Source organism: Pholcus phalangioides, unplaced genomic scaffold, assembly GCF_987345545.1.
Source record: "Pholcus phalangioides strain wild (caught in Gottingen) unplaced genomic scaffold, Ppha-v1.0 ptg000001l_1, whole genome shotgun sequence".
Classification (NCBI taxonomy): domain Eukaryota; kingdom Metazoa; phylum Arthropoda; class Arachnida; order Araneae; family Pholcidae; genus Pholcus; species Pholcus phalangioides.
The window spans coordinates 27,644,257-27,664,284 of NW_028301594.1; the positions used below are offsets into that span (position 1 = coordinate 27,644,257).

Consider the following 20,028-nt stretch of genomic DNA (forward strand, 5'->3'; position numbering starts at 1 on the left):
CCCCTTGCTTTAAGGTATAATATAAAATAGCATCTCAATTTTCTCTATACAATTCGCAATTGCATGCAAAATATCTAATTTTGAAGACATACGGTCACAAGAAAATGTACAGATAAATCTGCAGATTTTTTTCAATTTTAAATTAATTCATTCACAGTAATTTCTCCCCTTTTTTTCAGATAGAATTTGCATAGATCTATCGAATGCCGACTCATGGCTTCCTCATTATACAGAGTCTAGCCAGTACCTGATTTTATTCTAGCGTGAACACGGTGGCAACCAGAAAAAAGCAATAAATATCGGGTGGTCAATTTCTCAGAGCAGATAACAACCAAAGTGTAGTACAAACAGCAACCGCGTGTTATGTCAACGCAGTTAGGCTAAGCTACCGACCATCCTGAAAGTGCCATTAACCAGAAGGGGGCTGTTTTGATAAGACAAAAATCGATTCGGGTTGAGCAACTCCTAATAACCGAGCACCCCAACTGGATATTAACAGTTTCAGACTACTACTACTGCCATTATAACCGCAAATGCTGCTCGTAAACATTCCCTCGAGGATCAATTTAGACTGAAAAACACTTCTGAAAATTGTATTTTGAGCTTCTCCTTAGATATAATGTTCTTGCAGTGAAAACGACTTGCCTTTTTCGTCCGTTTTCTTCTCGCATTGCAATATTGCCAAGTTTTCGTCTTCAAAATCTCGCTCCAATTTTTTAATGGTGCCTATCCATTAATTGAATCACACAGGGTGCACAGCTAACAGCACGCCCCGCATTTCACTTGTGAGCCTTTGATCTTAGAGACATACAGGACCATTATAATTCCGTTCTTCTAGAGTAATACTTTGAGTAGTTTTTCTTAAAAGCTTATCCGAATACAGCCAAATTTTCAGGATATCTTAATGAGACCATGGGAAAGAGATTTATGAAATGAAAAAATAGTTTAATTTTTGATTATTAGGTGAAAAAGTGGTGGTGTTTTTTTTTTGTTGAGTTTTACATTTTTCCATGATTCATGTATAGCGTATATACCAAGCTTCAATGGAATGCGTCTACCAGAACGGGCGCTACATAGGTATGAGTAGCTTCAGTATACTGACACTGCTTCGACTTATGTAGCGTTCGTTTTGGTGTACTTATTCCATTGAAACTTGGTATATACGCTATTATACGAACCATGAAAAAATGTAAGTGAAGTGTTGCCGCTGTGGTGGTCGAGTGGTTATAGTGACGGACTCGCGATGCGAGGATCCGTGTTCGAACCCCACAGTGGTGGTCGGCTGAAGTTGGTTTTCAGAGGCTTGATGCGACTAACGAGATAGACAGTGCCTTCATTTCCAACCCATCTCATTATTGGCTATAAATTGTGATATATATATATATATATATATATATGATAAGTAATTGTTACTTATTAAGGGCTAAAATGCATTTCTTAGTCAGCCTATTATCGTCAAGATTAAAAATGTGAATCCATAAATTTAAAACTGATTTGATTACTGACCACTTTATAGTTTGCTCGTCCAGTTTCATATCTAATTATATAACCTGTGTATTTGGTCTCAATCGGCAAATTCTCTTGGAGAAAGTTAAATGGGATTGTTTCAATTGCGTCGAGATACTCGTAACTCCAAACGTCAGCAAAACAACTCATGAATAATGAGAAAACAATAATTGTTTTCTTAACTTATTATGCTCATGTACCCGCAAGAGACACTGTTGTGGTACCTTAAAGTTTCATTTCCGACCATGCATCCCGTTAAAAAAAAAAACATAACGGTTATTATGGGTAACCATTTCATGATGGATATACCACTTCCAAAATTTGTTTAATTTTTTCTAAAAATAAATACAGGGTGATCCATAAATTCTCTCCATAAAAAAAAAATACCTTTCGCGCAAACCACATTCAAATGTGCCAATTCCTTCAATTTTTATGAATTTTTAAACTACTTATGAATTTATGCGAACCCTGTGCATTGTAATATGTATTTTTTTCTCCAAACCAGTGTATAAATACAGTTTTTTTTCCATATTTTTACCCCAACAACCTGAACACTGATAATAGAAAAGAAAAGCGTGTATAATAGATGTATTTTCTCGAAAAAAGAGCCGACAATTCATGTGTCTAAACTCGGCCCCGTGACTCTCATAACAAGGTTGAAGTGGACACGAGAAGAAAACGTTATACATGAGGGGGGGAAATACATTCATCGAACAAGAGGATAACGTCCGATTTCGTGACTTATGGTCAGTCGTTGGTGGCTAATCATGTCTCCAAGGTATTCGCTCCACCCTCCACAGGAAGTCGAACAGAAGGCCAGCGATGGACGTTCTTTTTTCTTTTGTGAATGCAGCCAGACACGCTATCGGTTAACGAAAAGAATAACAAGGAAGAAGCCCTTGAACAGCGGCTTATTTATAACGCCATTGGTTGAGCAACATGTTCTGCGAATGTTGCCTTGAGCCTCTTGTGTTTCCAAATATTCTCTTAGCATGTTATTTAAATTCATCATTCCCCATATGAACTTCATTTTCTCTTTAAATTTATGTCATACATTCCATTTCGGATATAAAACGTCACAAAAAGTTCTAAGAATGTATTTTAAGTGGGCGTGTCTGTGGTGCCATTTAAAACTGACATAAAGCGTCGAAGAGTCATTTGTTGAAAACTCGCAGTGAACATTGGCTTATTTAAGGGGCGGGGGGAACGTTCTCTCACCCCAAGATCAAAGTAGAAAATCAATTTCAAAATAAATCTACTACAATGAAGTTCTTCGTAGCAGTCAAATCAACAGCCGCTGGATATGGAATGAGTATCTGCGTTTGCCTGTAGTCAGACGTTGGGAAAAGGAACCTCTTTGAGCACTCAACTCAATTTTTAAAATTTCATCACTTGCATCCCTTGCTTCTGAACCCCTCAATTATGCACTGTTTGTGTTGCATTTTATGTGTAATGTCGAGTTTTTCGTTTTACAGCGTCATCTGTGAGTGAAATTTTAACATTTCTTTTCAAATTTATCAAAAAACAAAACTCTTGGCTGATAAGTATTTTAGTCCGAACTCTGTACCTTTTTATTGCGATTAGTTGGTTTTTTATTAATTTTTAAAATGTGTACAGAACTTTTCGTGCACCCTGTATAACAATTTAACTCTTGAAGCGGCCTGTAAGGACAGCATGTCCCTTGGTGCCCGATAGAATTATAAAGGCCAATTTGTTTGTCTTTTCTACGTGTTTTCGTTTTGTCTTGTGTAAATATGTATTACGGCATTTTGTGTTTATTTTTGAATACAAAATTGAGAAGAAAACAACTGCCGAAGATCCTTAATCTACAAAAAATAGTAGTAAAGCAATTGCACAGTTGTAAAAAAGTGCATGGGACGTGACTGACCTGTGTTGTGGTTCCATCAAAAGCCCAGTCGAAGACGTATTTCTTGTCGTGGGCACGTTTGGCTCTGAGTATATCGACAGGGTCGTTGGCAGCTGGATCGGATAAAAGCACCATCTAGTTTGAAAGAAAAACAAATTATACAAATCGTCATGCTCTTAGAAAATATAGATTTTTCAGTGCATTTCTTGGCCGCTGTGGTGGTTGAGTGGTCATAATGACGGACTCGCATCGCGGAGATCCGGGTTCGAACCCCACCGTCACCGCAGTGGTGGTCGGCTGAAGTTGGTTTCCTGTGGTTCCCAACTTCGAGGCGCAAATGCGAGCCGATCTCCCCATTAAAAAGTCTCGCCACAGAGAGCAACACGCCTACAACGATAAATTATTCAATCATTACACTTCACTCACAGTTAGAAAAACTGGTGGCAGATGGCAGCACGACACATAACAAGCATTACACAGAAACAAACTTCACGTCAGGTTTCACTACACGTACACACACATTCCCGCATGTACCAATTCGTTAGAGGTTCCGCAGAGGAATATGGATGAGGTGCATGTGTGGTTTAGTAGTAGTAGTGCATTTCTTGCCACTGTGTCGTGAAAGTGATGGATTCTCATCGCGAGGACCCATGACAGAGGACTGAGAATATTTTTTCCAGCTTATTTATATTTTGCTGGTCCACAAAATTTATTTCTTTCATTTATTTACTTTCAATTCGCAAATTATTTCTCCTATTCAGTGCCGCCGTCTTAACGCATGAGCCCACCCGGGCGCGACCCGGGAGCCTCAAGAGAAAAGGGGCCTCACAAAAAAAAGAGAAGCGGTTGAAATTTTCGACAATTGACCTAGTAGGGCCTCAGAAAATCACTTGGTCCGAGGGCCCATGATGCTCTTAAGACGGCCCTGCTCCTATTTGCTTATTTTTCTCTCGCCAGTCCGCAAATTACTCTTGCACTGTTTATTTTTTCTGCTATTTATTTACGTTTGCTATTTTTTGCCGGTCCGCAAATAACTTCTACGGTACTATTTATTTTTCCTTAGGCGCCTTTTACGCGGGACCGGATCCACATGCCCTTTCACACGAGCACTTTAGTTTGAAATTTGTGCATAAAAACTATTTTTTTCGCAATTTTTGTAATTATTTTTCTCCTTCACCCTGATTCAGAGAGAGAATGCAGTCTAGAGCCATTCTTTCTGGTGGTTTAATCTAGAGCCCCATAGAATATGGGTATAAAGATACCTTCAGTTCGATCGTCACAAGTAGTCGATGGGAGAAAATATCTCAAAATATTTTCAAAAGATTTCGAAAAAAATAATAATCTAAAAACAAAACTCTTGGCTGTATTATCTGTCTTTTTAGAAAATATGAAAGAAAAATTCCAAAAACATCCAATGATGTTCCAAAAAAAAAAAATTCAGGAGATATCAAAGACTTTGCAAGTAGAAAAAGGGCGAGGGGTGGAGACTTGCAAAATGTCTGTGCTTAGAAATATTCACATCACAATTCTGTCTTAAGCCCGGATTGCACTATAAAAATTTTATAATAATTCTTTTACAAATGCAACCAATAAGCTGATCGGTTGCATTTGCTCGAATGTAATCGATAAAGTTATTGGTTGCTTTTTTCAAGTTTTATAAAATAACTTTCATAAAGTATATAAAGTTTTAAGACAGACCAATAAACACATACATAAAAACCATGGGGCAATGGTTTACGGAAAATTCACCGCCATGCAATTCACCGCTAGGAAAATTCACCGCCGGAAAATTCACCGCCAGGAATATTCACCGCCGGAAAATTCACAGCTAGGAAACAGTTCAATGCGGGTCAGAAACAGTTCACCGCCGGAAAATTCACCGCTAGGAATATTCACCGCCGGAAAATTCACAGCTAGGAAACAGTTCAATGCGGGTCAGAAACAGTTCACCGCTAGGAAAATTCGCCGCCGGAAAATTCACCGCTAGGAAAATTCACAGCTAGGAAACAGTTCAAAGCGGTGAATTTTCCGGCGGTGAATTGCATGGCGATGAATTGTTAGTCGGTGAATTTTCCTAGTGGTGAATTTTCCTAGCAGTGAATTTTCCTAGCAGTGAATTTTCCTAGCAGTGAATTGTTGTCGGTGAATTGGTGGCGATGAATTTTCCGGACACGATCCAGACCCGCATAATCACTTCGAAGTTGCGGGCGCATTCCGCATCGTCTGAAAGGCTCTGATATGCCAATTGTATTGGGTAATAAACTACCCATGGCGATAGACCGGAGTTGTGCTCGGTTTCAAATAAAGAAGTAAAAGTGCATTTCTCTTGAATTTTACACAAAGTATTTCACTAATTTCATGTAAGAAAAAAATTTTAATGGAATAAATCGTCAATTTTTTGTAGCGGTCGACGCCCTTTTCATTCCTGAGAATTCGAAACTAGTTCTCAGACAACAAGTGAATAGCAATAGAATTAGAAGCGTATGTGGGGGGGGTCGCAGGGCTCGCGTGACCACATCACAAGCAACGCATTCGTTTCTTTCCTCTCTCCCGATTGTTCATCTCTTTATCCTTCAAATGAAAATGGGTGGAGCCGCCTTTTTTCTATAAAAAGAAAAGAACCTTCTAGGTATGTTTTTTTCTTCTAAAAGGTGTCTACGGCAGTTATTTTCTGCCGCTATTCATTATGTGATTCGTTATAGAAGAAGGACAGAGCGTTAAAATGTAGGTGATACGGAAAATGGTTAGCATCAAAAATTTTCACAATCACCGAAGAAAAAAATGAAACCTTTCAGAAATTGTTGTATATGCACCATATACTATACTTATCAAGTTCAAACGAGTCGCCCTGATGTATCCCCTAGGCCTGGAATAGTCGAACAAAAGCTGCTCTCGAAACGGCTGTAAACATCCCTTTTTTTCACTTGTTTCTTGTGGGCAGGCCTACAACACCATACTGGCATGGCATGAAAATTCAAGCATTTCCATCTTTACTTCAGAAAATGGACAATAGATCGCAGCACGAACACGAAACAAGCGCAACTCGATAACATACGTTTAGAACTCGCATTCCGGCAACTGCCAGTTCGCAAGAAATTCCGTATAGGAATTTGCAAATACTTTCCATTTTATGAAAAAAAATGGGAAAATAATTCTCAGATCTGCTAACGACTAAGACAAAAATAAAAACCAATGTAGATACAGTATAATATATATATATATATAGAAAGATATACTTCTCCAACTTGTTAATACAAGATATACAGAAAAATTGGCTAATTTTGTGGAGATACTGATTTTTTGAAAAATTTCATCTCTGCCCCCACCGGGACTCGAACCCCTTATCCCTCGAATGCCGGTCGAGTGCTCTAAATATATGTCGCCATCTGGTGGCCTGATGTCATTTACAGTGCCATAGCTGATTGCTGTCACCGACCATGCACGGTACTATTCAACTTATATGAGCTTCATTGGTTAAACATTCTATCTGTCACTATAGCTTAGATAGTAGAGCATTCGACCGGGGTTCGAGTCTCGGTAAGGGCAGACATAAAATTTTTCCGAAAATCAGTATCTCTACAAAATTATCTAGTTTTCTTGTATATCTTGTTATTTTCACATAAATTAATAAATTTCCGGATACAATACACCCATCCCCCGGGAAAGCTTCGATATCTCTCTGTGATGGGAAGCGGGGGGGGGGGGTGTCCGGTCCTTCAGTTTCAATGTATATCTTATAATAATATATGTACTTAGAGTCAGTGTTAGAATTGAAAAAAAAATTAAGTGAATACGAGAACCTATTGGTTTCTCCTCTCTCTCTCTCTCTCTCTCTCCATGACTAGTCCGCTAAAAGAAATCTGTTCTAAATAATAATAACTAATTTTTCCAAATATAATTAGTATTTAGAAGAGCGATATACCACCAACGGGAGTGAAAAAGAGCCATAAAACGTTCACTCCGGATCGGTGATTCTCCCATAGGAAATACGATCAATGTATCACCGCGGAGAGGCGCGCGCGAAGTTTTTCGCTATACTGGTCCCGCGGACCACTACAATTTTTTTCTCGGTGGTCCGATTGTTTAATCAGTGGTCTCGGGCCAGCAGACCACCAATGATTTCGAAAGCTAATTAAAATTAAATCTAAAAGTATGTATATAGTGGCTGTATAAATTTTGGCGAAATGTTGCGCATCCGGCGGTTTAAGAACACTGGTATAGAATTTGGAAATATTTGTTGCTTTTCTTCCGCACCGAATTACCAAAGAGAAGAGCGTCCTTAGCTATAACAAGGAGACGGTCGTTACCCTTCGGTTCTGACCCATTTTACCCACGAAGGCCACTCGTAAAACACATTACCAAAAGATCTGTCATTCCAGCTGTTCGTCCTTCGTATCTTTATACTAGGTAGAAGTGGCGTGAGCGAGAAATATGAGCTTTCCTACGCGTGTGTAATACTGACGGTGCGAGTCTGGACTGTGGCCATGTAGCCTTGAGTTTACCCCTGAACGAAACGGAATGACATCGCCCGAGTGCGTTTCGTTTTTATGGAATCGAAGCGTGTCCAAAATAAATCATCAATAATGGCCAAGAACGGGGGAAAAAAATTATTATCGAATAAGAAATTGATACCTTACTCATATTATCAGTTTCGATCCCTCGTCTTTTATTTAGAGCGACCGATTTAATTATCGTTACAGTAAAACCTTCCATATACTGTATCGCTTTCATATTCTGGTGCCACAAATGCGTGTGTTGCTCACTACTACTACTACTGAACCAAACATGCGCCACGTCCACATTCCTCTGCGGAACTTCTAATGAATTGGTACATGTTGGAGTGTACGTGTAGTGAACCTGAAGTGAAGTTTGTTTCTGCTTAATACTTGTTATGTGTGTAGTGTACCGCCATCTGCCATCAGTTTTTCCAACTATGACTGAAGTGTGATGATTGAATAAGTGTATCGTTGTGTAGAAAGGCCTGTGACGAGACATTTTAACGCTGAGATCGGCCCACATTTGCGCCTCGAAGTTGATAATCGCAGAAAACCAACTTCAGCCGTCTGCCATTGTGGTGATGTCAGATCTATGCAACCCTTGAGTGTCAATACTTCCAGTTAATGAAATGTGTGTGAATGCGACTTTGATAAGTCATTTACAAAAAAACGCATATTTTTAAATCCAATACCAATGAAGATATTTGACTGAATTTGATTGCACAGTAAGGGGACTTAAGCGTTCGACCTGTATATAACACTAGCTCTGTAATACCCGGCGCTGCCCGGGTTTTTTTCAATGAGGCTTTTTCGATCATGTGATATCTCCCTCTTCTTTTAAGGGACATACAAACCGTTTATAAGCTAACCAATATGACGACTTCCTGCGCCATATTGACTGATGAAATAAACAAATCTAGATTTAAAGAAACGTAGAAATATTTTTTCCCCCTTTCTTTAAGGGGCGCTAGGTATTTTGATTCTTCCCCCTCCCTTGAACTTCAAGTTATCATCTGCCTATTCTGCTTCAAAAAATTCTTAATTAAAGCTGTGGAATTTCTTCGATATACTTTACGGGCCCATAATTAATTTTAAAACAACCTAAACTACATGAATTTATGCAGTTTAATATTAAAATACAATACGGAGACGTTAATTTTCTTGCTTGAGAAGATGTAAATGAAAAGTTGACATCAATGTCATTGCATGGATATTCAACTCAAAAGTAGGCCCGACTAATTACTTCATATTTAATTTCCTGGGCTTCGTATATCTCTAAGCGAACTTAATGTTTAAAAAATCGAGAATTCAAAACAATTTTTTAAATTATTGATGTGTGGCGGAAAACCCCACTAAATTTTCATATTTATACAGTAAAATCGGCTTTTAACACTGATTTCTATGGGGATCATCCTTTGCCTGACCCTCAAAGTGATGCTGATTCTGGCGTCTATTCAAAAAGCCTCATTACTGGGAGGACTGAAAATGTGGCAAACCCGTATGAAGGCATATAAACTATTATACATATACTGGCAGCATTGAAGAAGTGACAAACCATTGTAAAGGCATATGCGTATCTGAAACGCATTGCTAGGGAACCACGGTAACCAAAGTAAACATTCCGAAAGTGATTGTTGAGGCCCAGAAACCATTGTTGCCTGACAGTTTTTTGCCCATTTCGGGCATATGCACTGCTTTGACGAACTTTTAAAGTAGCCTATCGTTCATGTCGGGTCCTATTTGGAATATACGCAAAATTTGGCGACGATCGACTTGAAATTATAGATTTGTATAGAGAACATACAGACACACAGAAAATCAATTTTATATATATAGAGAGATATGTATTTATAGAAACTGTTTCTGATTGGATCTGATTAAAACGCGTGCCTTTTCTTTTTTTTTCTGCTTAACTTTTTCTTAGGCTTGTTCGAGATTGTAATTTCTTGGTGCATTTGCTCCAGATACATAGCTGATATTCAGGGGCTGCCCTGTGACTATGAACGCATTTGTATAAAGTATGAATATCATTAAGGTTTTTTTTGTAAAACTTTCTTTTATCATTTCTCATTTCTACGTATGAAATGTTTTCATACACGCACTTTGTTTGGCTCTGCTGACACAATTGTTTTAGACATGAGGAAGTACAAGAAAAGCCACTTGAACCTAAATTCGATTGTAGTGATATTTGTCTTGGTGTCTCCGATGTCAGAACATCATTATGGCCAGTTCAATTTGAAAAAGCGTCAGGAACAAATTTAATGAATTGGTTTTTTTTTTTGTTCTTTCTTGCCCTTTCGAATACCCTCTAGTGAGCATGGCGCGCACTGACAAAGGTCATATTTTTTTGATCAACGATGTACTTAACTAAATTTATCCCAGAGTCTAAGTGTAGAAACTCACAAAAAATTCACAACCACTTAGCTGATACATCTGAACTCGATAGTCTTTAAATGCGTAGTTTTGCATACATGCAAAGAGTCCTTCAGACGTTCAATACTGCAGCCAGTTTGAAGATGAAAATTCAGAATCCCCTTTGCGCATAAGCTGAGGACAAATTCTTTTCATGTTATACTTTGAATTCGCAGGTAGACGTCCCAATTAACGACAAAAACTCTTTGTTTGTTCCAGAGCATATGGGATTTGGATTTCGCTAATTTGTTAAAATGTTTTGTTTGCATTTTTCTTACCTCGAAGTTTGCAAAACGGATTTTTTTTTCTTACTATAGTTTGAGCCGCAAAGAAAGTAGTTATATATTTGGAATGCAATATTACTCCAAAATGCATTTATTTTATATGCAATTTTACGTACTCTGTACGTCCTTTTTAAGACCCTGTATAAGCAGTGCAATTCGAAATAGATTTTTTTAATGATATGATTTTTCCAGGCTCTCTGTACGTGTCATCAACTTTTAAAAAAAATTGAGCTATAAATTGTTAATTGATTTATATATTCTTGCATGAGTTATATTTGAAAAATTATATAGTGATTGGAAAAAAAATGTGTAATTAGACAGAATGTAAATGTGTGTATATAAACTCTATCTTTACAAAATATTATTCTTTATTCAGAAAAATCCCGATCGGTTCAAAATTAAACACCAGCAGAGACAAACAAGACAACACGGAATTCAATACGCCATAATAAAGCCAAACAAAACCATAATACAAAAACAATTCATATCATAGCACCTAAAGAATATAATAGATTGAATAACGAAATAAAAGCGGAAAAATCACTACACAAATTCAAAAAACTACTCATAAACAAAATCAACACAATTGAATAATAATCCCATATACATGCATCTTTTTTTCTCTCTTTACGAATGTAATGTGAGGACAATATTATATCCTAATTATATACACCATTGGCCTGTTGTCAACCCCAATATATACTACACTATCAATATGCCCTGGACGGATTATATAATCCCTTGGGCTAATATATAAATGGTAATATATATGTTTTTTTTGTATATTGCGTCTGTATTATATGTTGTAATATGTGTGTGCGTAATAAATTTCAATTTCAATTTCAAATAACTTGCTATTAACTAAAGAATTGTGTTATCTTACATTAAAAAAAAGGAAAAGTGAAATAAATTCCATAAAACCATAACCATAAAAAAAGTCAAATAATTTTTGAAAAAAGTAACGAGAGTTGACTAACAGATTATTAAAAGATTATTCTTATAGACCTGCTGGAAGGTCACCCTAGTCCCTTGCGGTCACAAAGTAAATGTTCCTAATTTTATGTTTACGTTTATTTTTATGTACGTATGTATTTTTGTACTGCATTATTGTTCTTGTCTTTTTGTGCTAAGTCCTGTCATGTCGCAATAAAAGAAAATAATTATCACTGTAAATAAACGAGCTTTTCTAAAACCATCTTTGACTCGCTTTTCTAGTGGATAAAACACTCCACGCATCTTACAGCCTTCCGAATTGCTAAAAGAAATTATTTCAAATTCAATGACGGAAATAATTTCAGAATCAGTGACAGAAATGGTAAATAGTTTCAGAATCGGTGGCAGAAGTAGTTTCAGACTATGTGATAGAAATAGTTTCAGACTATGTGATAGAAATAATTTCAGAATATTTGAAAAAATAATAATTTCAGAATATTTGAAAAAATAATAATTTCAGAATTAGTGGCAAGAGTAATTTTACAATAATTGATAAAAATAATTTCAGAATTATACTAAATGTAATAAGTCAGAATTAGCGACAGAAACTAATAAATTAGTAAAAATAATTTCAGAATTATACTAAATGTAATAAGTCAGAATTAGCGACAGAAACTAATAAATTAGTAAAAATAATTTCAGAATTACTGACAGGGATAATTTCAGAACAATTGAAAATAATAATTTCAGAACAATTCAAAAGAATAATTTCAGAATAATTCAAAAGAATAATTTCAGAATAATTCAAAAGAATAATTTCAGAATAATTCAAAAGAATAATTTCAGAATAATTCAAAAGAATAATTCAAAAGAATAATTCAAAAGAATAATTCAAAGGAATAATTCAAAAGAATAATTCAAAAGAATAATTTCAGAATAATTCAAAAGAATAATTCAAAAGAATAATTTCAGAATAATTCAAAAGAATAATTTCAGAATAATTCAAAAGAATAATTTCAGAATAATTCAAAAGAATAATTTCAGAATAATTCAAAAGAATAATTCAAAATAATAATTCAAAATAATAATTTCAGAATAATTCAAAAGAATAATTTCAGAATAATTCAAAAGAATAATTTCAGAATAATTCAAAAGAATAATTTCAGAATAATTCAAAAGAATAATTTCAGAATAATTCAAAAGAATAATTTCAGAATAATTCAAAAGAATAATTTCAGAATAATTCAAAAGAATAATTCAAAAGAATAATTCAAAAGAATAATTTCAGAATAATTCAAAAGAATAATTTCAGAATAATTCAAAAGAATAATTTCAGAATAATTCAAAAGAATAATTCAAAAGAATAATTTCAGAATAATTCAAAAGAATAATTTCAGAATAATTCAAAAGAATAATTTCAGAATAATTCAAAAGAATAATTTCAGAATAATTCAAAAGAATAATTTCGGAATAATTCAAAAGAATAATTTCAGAATAGCTGAAAGGAATAATTTCATAATAATTGAAAAAATAATAATTTCGAGATTTATATTGAAAGAAATAATATCAAAATTAATATAAAAAAACATTATACAAATATTCTCAGAATTTTTGAACAAATGATGTCAGAATGAATAAAAATCTTCCATAATTAGGGACTCCGTTTTTACTCGGGGTCCTGTTTAGCCAAATCATTAAGACCCCACTGCGCATTATATCAAATCCTAATTCTGTATTCAATGGAAGAATTATAAATATCACAATATGACGATGTAGAGGTCCGCGTCCTTTATTGGAAGTTTGAGTTTAGCTCGCGATGTCTGAAATATTGAAGACCCCTGCTTTAGACTATTCTGAGAAGCCGTGTATCAGCGAGTTGAAAAAGTTTGAGACCCGAACCACTGGTATAAAGTGATGTAGTAACTGGTATAAAGTGCTAATGGTTTTCTGTCGGTCCACTGAACCTAGAGTGGATCACCGAGCTTGACGAGCAAATTCTAGACTTTTTTTTTATATTTTAGCTACTCGTATTAACTGAGTATGACTGTATGGTACCTATTTCAGTTCTCGTAATTCACTGAGCATATTAATATCACTTGTAGAATCTCCAATATTCTCTTGATGACAATATGCGGAACTGATTTTTCGACGTGAATACGTCTTCTAAATCATACCGGGAGCATTCGCAAAAAAAGTAGCGTGACGAAATTCTTTGAACGCTCATATCTCAGGAAGTACACAACGCAAGTCAGAAGCAATGTTATCGTCAGATGGAAATTGCAAAAGTACATTCAATGACGTCAATGCGGTTTCGATATCCTTTCCCGTTTGGGTAGCTGGCCCGCTGCCCTGATTCGTACAAATTGTTTTCCTGTCTATCTCGAGTAGTTCACAACGAAAATAGATGACACTGGTATCGTTTATCAGTTGTTCCAAAGACAAAGCCGATGATAATTTCATTATGTCAGCACCTACCACGCGATTCAATGCTCAAAAAACGTATTCACGTCAAAACTTGCGGCAGTGCCTATGACACACAGTCTATATCCCAATTTTTTTCCTTTTTTTTTTATCTTTCATTGAAACTCGGCACTCGAAAAGCTTCAAATCATAATCGGTAGAAGTAACAATTTAGTTTCAAGAACCTTCATCTATAGATAATTAGCAGAAATTTTAGAATGTCATCTATTTTCCGATACTAGCGTCAAATCTGCTAGTGTGTTTTAGGGGTACTAGTGTCACATCTACCGGATAAATACTCTTTCGGGTGCTGTTTTCATCTTTATACTATAGGTGTTATAACGGTTGCCACTCGTGACTTGGCGACCAGACTTTTCAGAGTGGAGACTGCGATTTTTTGCTCTATTCGCAAACAATTTTCCACAGTGTCAGACTAAAAGGGAAAAAAAATCATCAAATGTGAAGGAATCGTTTCATGGGTAGTCAATTCCACTTGGCAGTGGTGGGGGAGATCTTTTTTTGAAAAGATATCACTGGAAAATGTGTTCGTATGGCTCAAAAATTAAATACAATCATTTTCTCTTAGCCAGACGAATTGTTGCAACAACACAGAGACATTGAGCTGAAAGAAATGTGCCAATTATTTAGTCTCCCAAAAGAAAGAGCGCATTCCGAGTGGGAAATGCTCAGAAACATAATTTATACGAATTTTGAACCATCAATATCTTTGGAATCACTGTTGGAGAAGATGACTTTTCCGAAGTTCACCAATTTCGAGACGATGAAAGTGATATTGCAAATTCTATTGACGATTCCACCGAGCATTGCCGATGTAGAAAGAGTATAGAGCAGAGTAAAAACCATCATATATCAACGATAGCTCAAGCTTGACGCACCAGAATACGGGATTTTTCATAAAAAATGCTATAATATCAGTAAAGGATTTTAATCCCGAAGAAAGGGTTTAGTTGTGGTGACAGCGTTCAAGTCGAAGTAGACTGTGTGTTACTATATTTTCAGTTAATGTGTATGTACTTACTATGTATAGAAACAAATGAGATAGACGATAAATAGATAAAAAGCAGATGAGTGGAATTATTTTTTATTTGTACATTATTTGATATGTCTAGTATGAAAGTAATGTCTGTGGTATGTGGTGTAATGTAATGTGTGGGGTCTCAGCCAATGTTGAAATTATTCGCGTTCGTGAGTGGCCATTGCATTTAGCAGGTCTAGTCGCCGCTGGCCAGTGGAAAAGTTTCTTAATTTCCACCTCTACTTGAACAAACTCTTTTCGGAATCGTGTTGCGTTACGTTACCCATGAAAAAGAACATGGTAAAACACGCGTTCGTCAGAGAATCAATGAATGAGGGAAAATTAGAGTAATCGGTGTGAAATCGATTTGTTTTGGACGTAAATATATCGGCATCGCCTGGACGACAGCAGCAGCAGCTACAATTTCGTTTTTTCTACATTTTCTTTTCTTTATACATTTTAATACCTTTCTGGTTGCATAGATTTGTTATTTACATGTCATGCTATTTCCCATCTAATCTTGTTAATCTTCGCGTTAGATCACAATACGAGTGACAACGGCAGATTACGTCACGTGGGCAAAGTCTCTATCAGCCAGTCAATGACCTACCTCGAAACCGATACCGGATACTAAAAGAGCCGTCGACTATAACGAGGATTAGGGTCTGTCAAGGTAAGTTAGAGCTGTCTCGGTACGGGGATACATGTAGGATTGCATCATAATATGCTGCATGACCAAAACTTGGGGAAAAAACGCATCTTTTCATAGTCTTTCAGTCGTTAAAAAAAGCCGACAGTTCGATTCCATTGACTATATCAGATCTTATATAGATTTTGTAACAGAGGTAGGGTCAAAAACATAACTCCGGCCGTGGTCTGACTCGTTTGGACATTGCTCATGTCTCTTCACGGATCTCTAGATTTGAGTGGGTCTGTTGTGGCTAACTTTCAGCTAAGGCGAAAACTGCGACGTTGTCTATCTTCATTTCAAGAAGGCGTTTGATCGGGTCCAGCATGGTAAACTCTTGAAGCGTTTACATGAGATTGGGATTTGGGGCAAACCTGTTGAATTGGATAATTGGATACAATCGTGGTTGCAGGATAGGTCACAGTGGGAGTTAACCTATGGTTAACGTGAAATTTTCTGACTGTACAGGTGTCACAAGTGGAGTACCTAAAGGAAGTGTTCTTGATCCAATACTCTTTTTACTTTTCATCGATGAACTCGATGAGGGGTATTGATGGGCTCGCTGACAAATTCGTTAACGCACGACGAACCTTCGAACAGTTATTGCTTTAATTATTCCAACGTTCTTTAAGTATTCCAATGCATTAGCCGACATGCCGAGAAAAATCGGACGACACCAGCTTTTGCAATATTAGAGTCTGGTCCATTCTCGGCATGCCGGTAAAAACGAGGTTTAATGAAGATCACCGAACAAATTCAAAAGACATATCAATTTATACTAAATACGAAATTACGAGCGAAGCAGAATAAAACGGAAGTTTCTCACTTTAGCAAACGTATTTTACTCAGAAATTTGATAACAATGATGAAAATCGACATTTATTTCTAATGTAAACTATGGATATTTCCCTAAGTTTTTTTTATTATTATTATTACATGTTTAGAGATTGAAGAAATATGTCGTCGCTTCTGCATTATACAGTAAAATCACTATTAAATTCATTATTTGCGTTAGATCACTATTAATTTATTTCAAACTCCTGAGTAACGGTCGCCCCTCTTTTCCGGATGATTATTTTCTTTGTCCCGCCAGTGACCGCAAATGAGTAGTTCTACTGTAATATCATGTTATGCCGTCAATTCATCAATATTTCGCTCTGCTATACAACTTTGCATAAATGATCGGGGAATACAAAAATGCTTCGCAGTCTACTGATATCTCTATTTAACTCATCTAATCTACAGTGATAAATATTTCGATCGATACTTCTGATAGATCAAGATTTGGGGTAGCAAAAGCAAATTTTAAATCATATTCAAATATCTGAACACAGCTCGTAAAACAGAAAGGGTTTTCTATAAAGGCAAAGGACAGGTAAGGTTCAAATCGGCCAATTCAACCAATTCTGATGATGCAGATATTAAAGAATTATCCGGCATTTGCAAAACGAATTTCCCAGCATGCCGAAACATACAGGTATTCCCGCCACGCTGGTCTCTCGCGCTGTTTCCCAGCATGCCGGCTAATACGGGAGAATACTGTGTATATATATATATAGACAAACTTATCAGCAAAAGAAAACCTCAAATGCAGAAGCCTAAAGGGTTGACAATGAAGGGCTATTCAACCCTTCGGATTCTCAAATTAAAGACCCAAACGGTTTCTGAACGCGTGAGTAATCGTTCTAATATGGATGTATGGATTGGTAAGTCAAGTACATTAAAATTTCATAATCCTACAGACTGATGCTTCTTCTCGCTCGATCTAGCTTCAACCCAACATTTTTCCTCTTCTGTACATGCGATCAGACGCATTAACTACGACATGGATGAATCGATGCGAAAAAAATATATATTTTTTATCTTTTTACAGTTTTGTTATCTTACAATATCGATGTTCGTGTAAATTTGCCATAACAACAACTACGTACGTTAGATAGAAATTGCAGATTGAGAAGGGCCATTTACCCCACTTTTATTTTTAACTTTCAAATGAATACGGTATCAGTTCTCTGATGTTAGATACTCAATCACTAAATGAATTTATTTAGTTTTTTTTCTGAATTATCAATGTATACGACCCAAACTATTCGAAGTAGAAATATACAATGGTTGATTTCATAAATCCCATTGCCACATTTTACTGGAGAACCTTTGATCTTAGAGGCATACTTCCAATTAGATAAAGTATCCAAATAACGTGTAGACTTCAGTCATTCATATTGAAAGGGGTTGTGTGCTTATTAAAATATAAAAATTAACTTTCTATACGTTTTAATTAACCTTCTTTTACCATTAATTAACCTTCTTTTACCATTAATTTACTTCTTTAACCATTTAACCTTCTTTCCTCATTTTCGAAAATCAGTTTTCTTCAAATAATAGTACACAGTCTATACTGTGTACTAATATTATATTATTTGTTCTTTATCCAGAATTAATTCAATCTATGCATTCATTACCTCGTGTTTATAAAACTTTGAAAAGAAAGCATTTTACTTATATAACTCCTAAATTTTATAAAACTCTACCATCTGATATGAATTCAACTGTCAGTCTTCATTCGCATAGAAAACTGATTAAATTTTACTTCCTTTCAATTATTGATATTGAACAATATTTCTGATCTCTCTGAAAGATATTTCATTTCCTTCTCCCCTTTTTTTCCTTCAACTAACACCCTCTTTCGCATAATCTACATTATCATGTTTAACTATGCACCTAAAATTTATTTATTCCAACTTACATTTACTGAAATATCTGATATCTATATTCACCTTATTCATTTTACTCTAATGCACTTTCGGCTCTCTAACTCATTTATTTCATTAACGAATTGCTTTTTTAATTGCACCACCACCACTGTTTGCCACAAAATTTTTAATTATTTATTATCATTCACTAAACTTGCTCATTCCATTATTAAATATTCAATTGTTACTTTTCACTAAAACCAGTGAGAGCCATCGTTGTTGGCTCCTTGGATATGCATTATTCCTGGGGGGTTTTTTGTGGTAAATACAAATAAATAAATAAATGGAGTAAAGCCCCTTTTAACGAGCACCCGTCTGATGCGGTAACCCCCTCTTTTACGGTCAAACAATAATTTCCCCTTGTATAACAATTTTTTTTCTCCCGCCTGCGACCGCAAAAGAGAGGTTTTACTGTAATTAAAAAAAATACGGAAACCCCGTTCTCTCAATAACCCAATTAGAAATTTGGTGCACTGTCTCTCTTGAGGCCAACAAAACTAATATTCATTGAGATATTCTAATTCAAAAATCGAAGAAAAGTTTGTAATAGAACATGGCTCCTTTCCCTCGTTTATGTATTCTTTCCCACCTTTTCTCCGATTTTGAGTTCAATTATCTCAGCGCATATTGCACTTAGAAGCGTGGAACTATATTATTGTGTGTGACCTCGGGGAAACAGAACTACTTTCTAATTGGGCTTTTGGGCACAGAGTGTCGGTATGAAAATTAAATTTTCTTATTTCAATAATTATATACAACTCCTTTCAATACGAATGACGTATCTGAGTACTACACGTTATTTGGATATTTTTTGTAATTGGAAGTGTGCCTCTAGGATCAACGGTTCGGCAGTAAAATGCGGCAAGGGTGATTCATGGAATTACCCTGTATTGCTTCTACATAACTGTGTTTTATTCATAAAAACACGAAAGTGCATAAAAGTCACGTTCTGACTTTACCAAATTCTTCATTACCATAATCAATGTTCATAAAAAGAAAATCGCATGAAAAATTTTGTCGTTTGTAAGCATTGCACATGGTTACATATGTGATGAAAATTTATAAATGTATGTATAAGACATTTTATACCACATCTATCATTATTCACAGTTATAAAAAAAAAATAACGAAAGCTGCTAATGTTTCTTCAAACATTCATGTTTGCCATGTTTTTGATAATGGTAGGCTCTCTAGCTAGTCTCACGGTAAATGAAACTGATTAATGCGTACTGCATAACAATGTGGACCACTCTCAAACCGTGTATGAAATATGCTTAATTATCTTCCGCGAAACGTGACGTGAGGTTCAATTTTTATTATTTAAGGATGTTTGAACATTATCATTCTATAGTGAGCTTGCAACTATTTTTTTTTACATGTGAATCACGAATTCATGAGACAAAAATGAAAATGTTTAGAATTTATCACAATTTTTCTGATTAATAATGAAATTATCACCTTTTCATCGACTTTGTGAGCGACGATCCTCTTCTGTTCTTCATCGCTGTTCACTGGCCTGATACGTACAACAACCTTACGTAATAACAAAAAAAAATGATACTACATTATTGATGAAAATTAATTCAAAAAATC

The 20,028-nt window shown here is 35.6% G+C and overlaps 1 protein-coding gene across 2 annotated transcripts in view; it reads right to left on the reverse strand.

The window, feature by feature from the left end:
- LOC149090243 (kinesin-like protein KIF19) overlaps positions 1-20,028 on the reverse strand; it is a 54,377-nt gene that overhangs the window by 22,262 nt on the left and 12,087 nt on the right. For both annotated transcript variants that reach the window (XM_089233233.1, XM_089233224.1), the window contains exons 2-3: positions 19,894-19,968; positions 3,395-3,508 (exon numbers count right to left, since the gene is read on the reverse strand). In XM_089233233.1, coding sequence (XP_089089359.1) covers positions 3,395-3,508; positions 19,894-19,968 — 189 coding nt within the window. The remainder of the gene's footprint in view (positions 1-3,394; positions 3,509-19,893; positions 19,969-20,028) is intronic.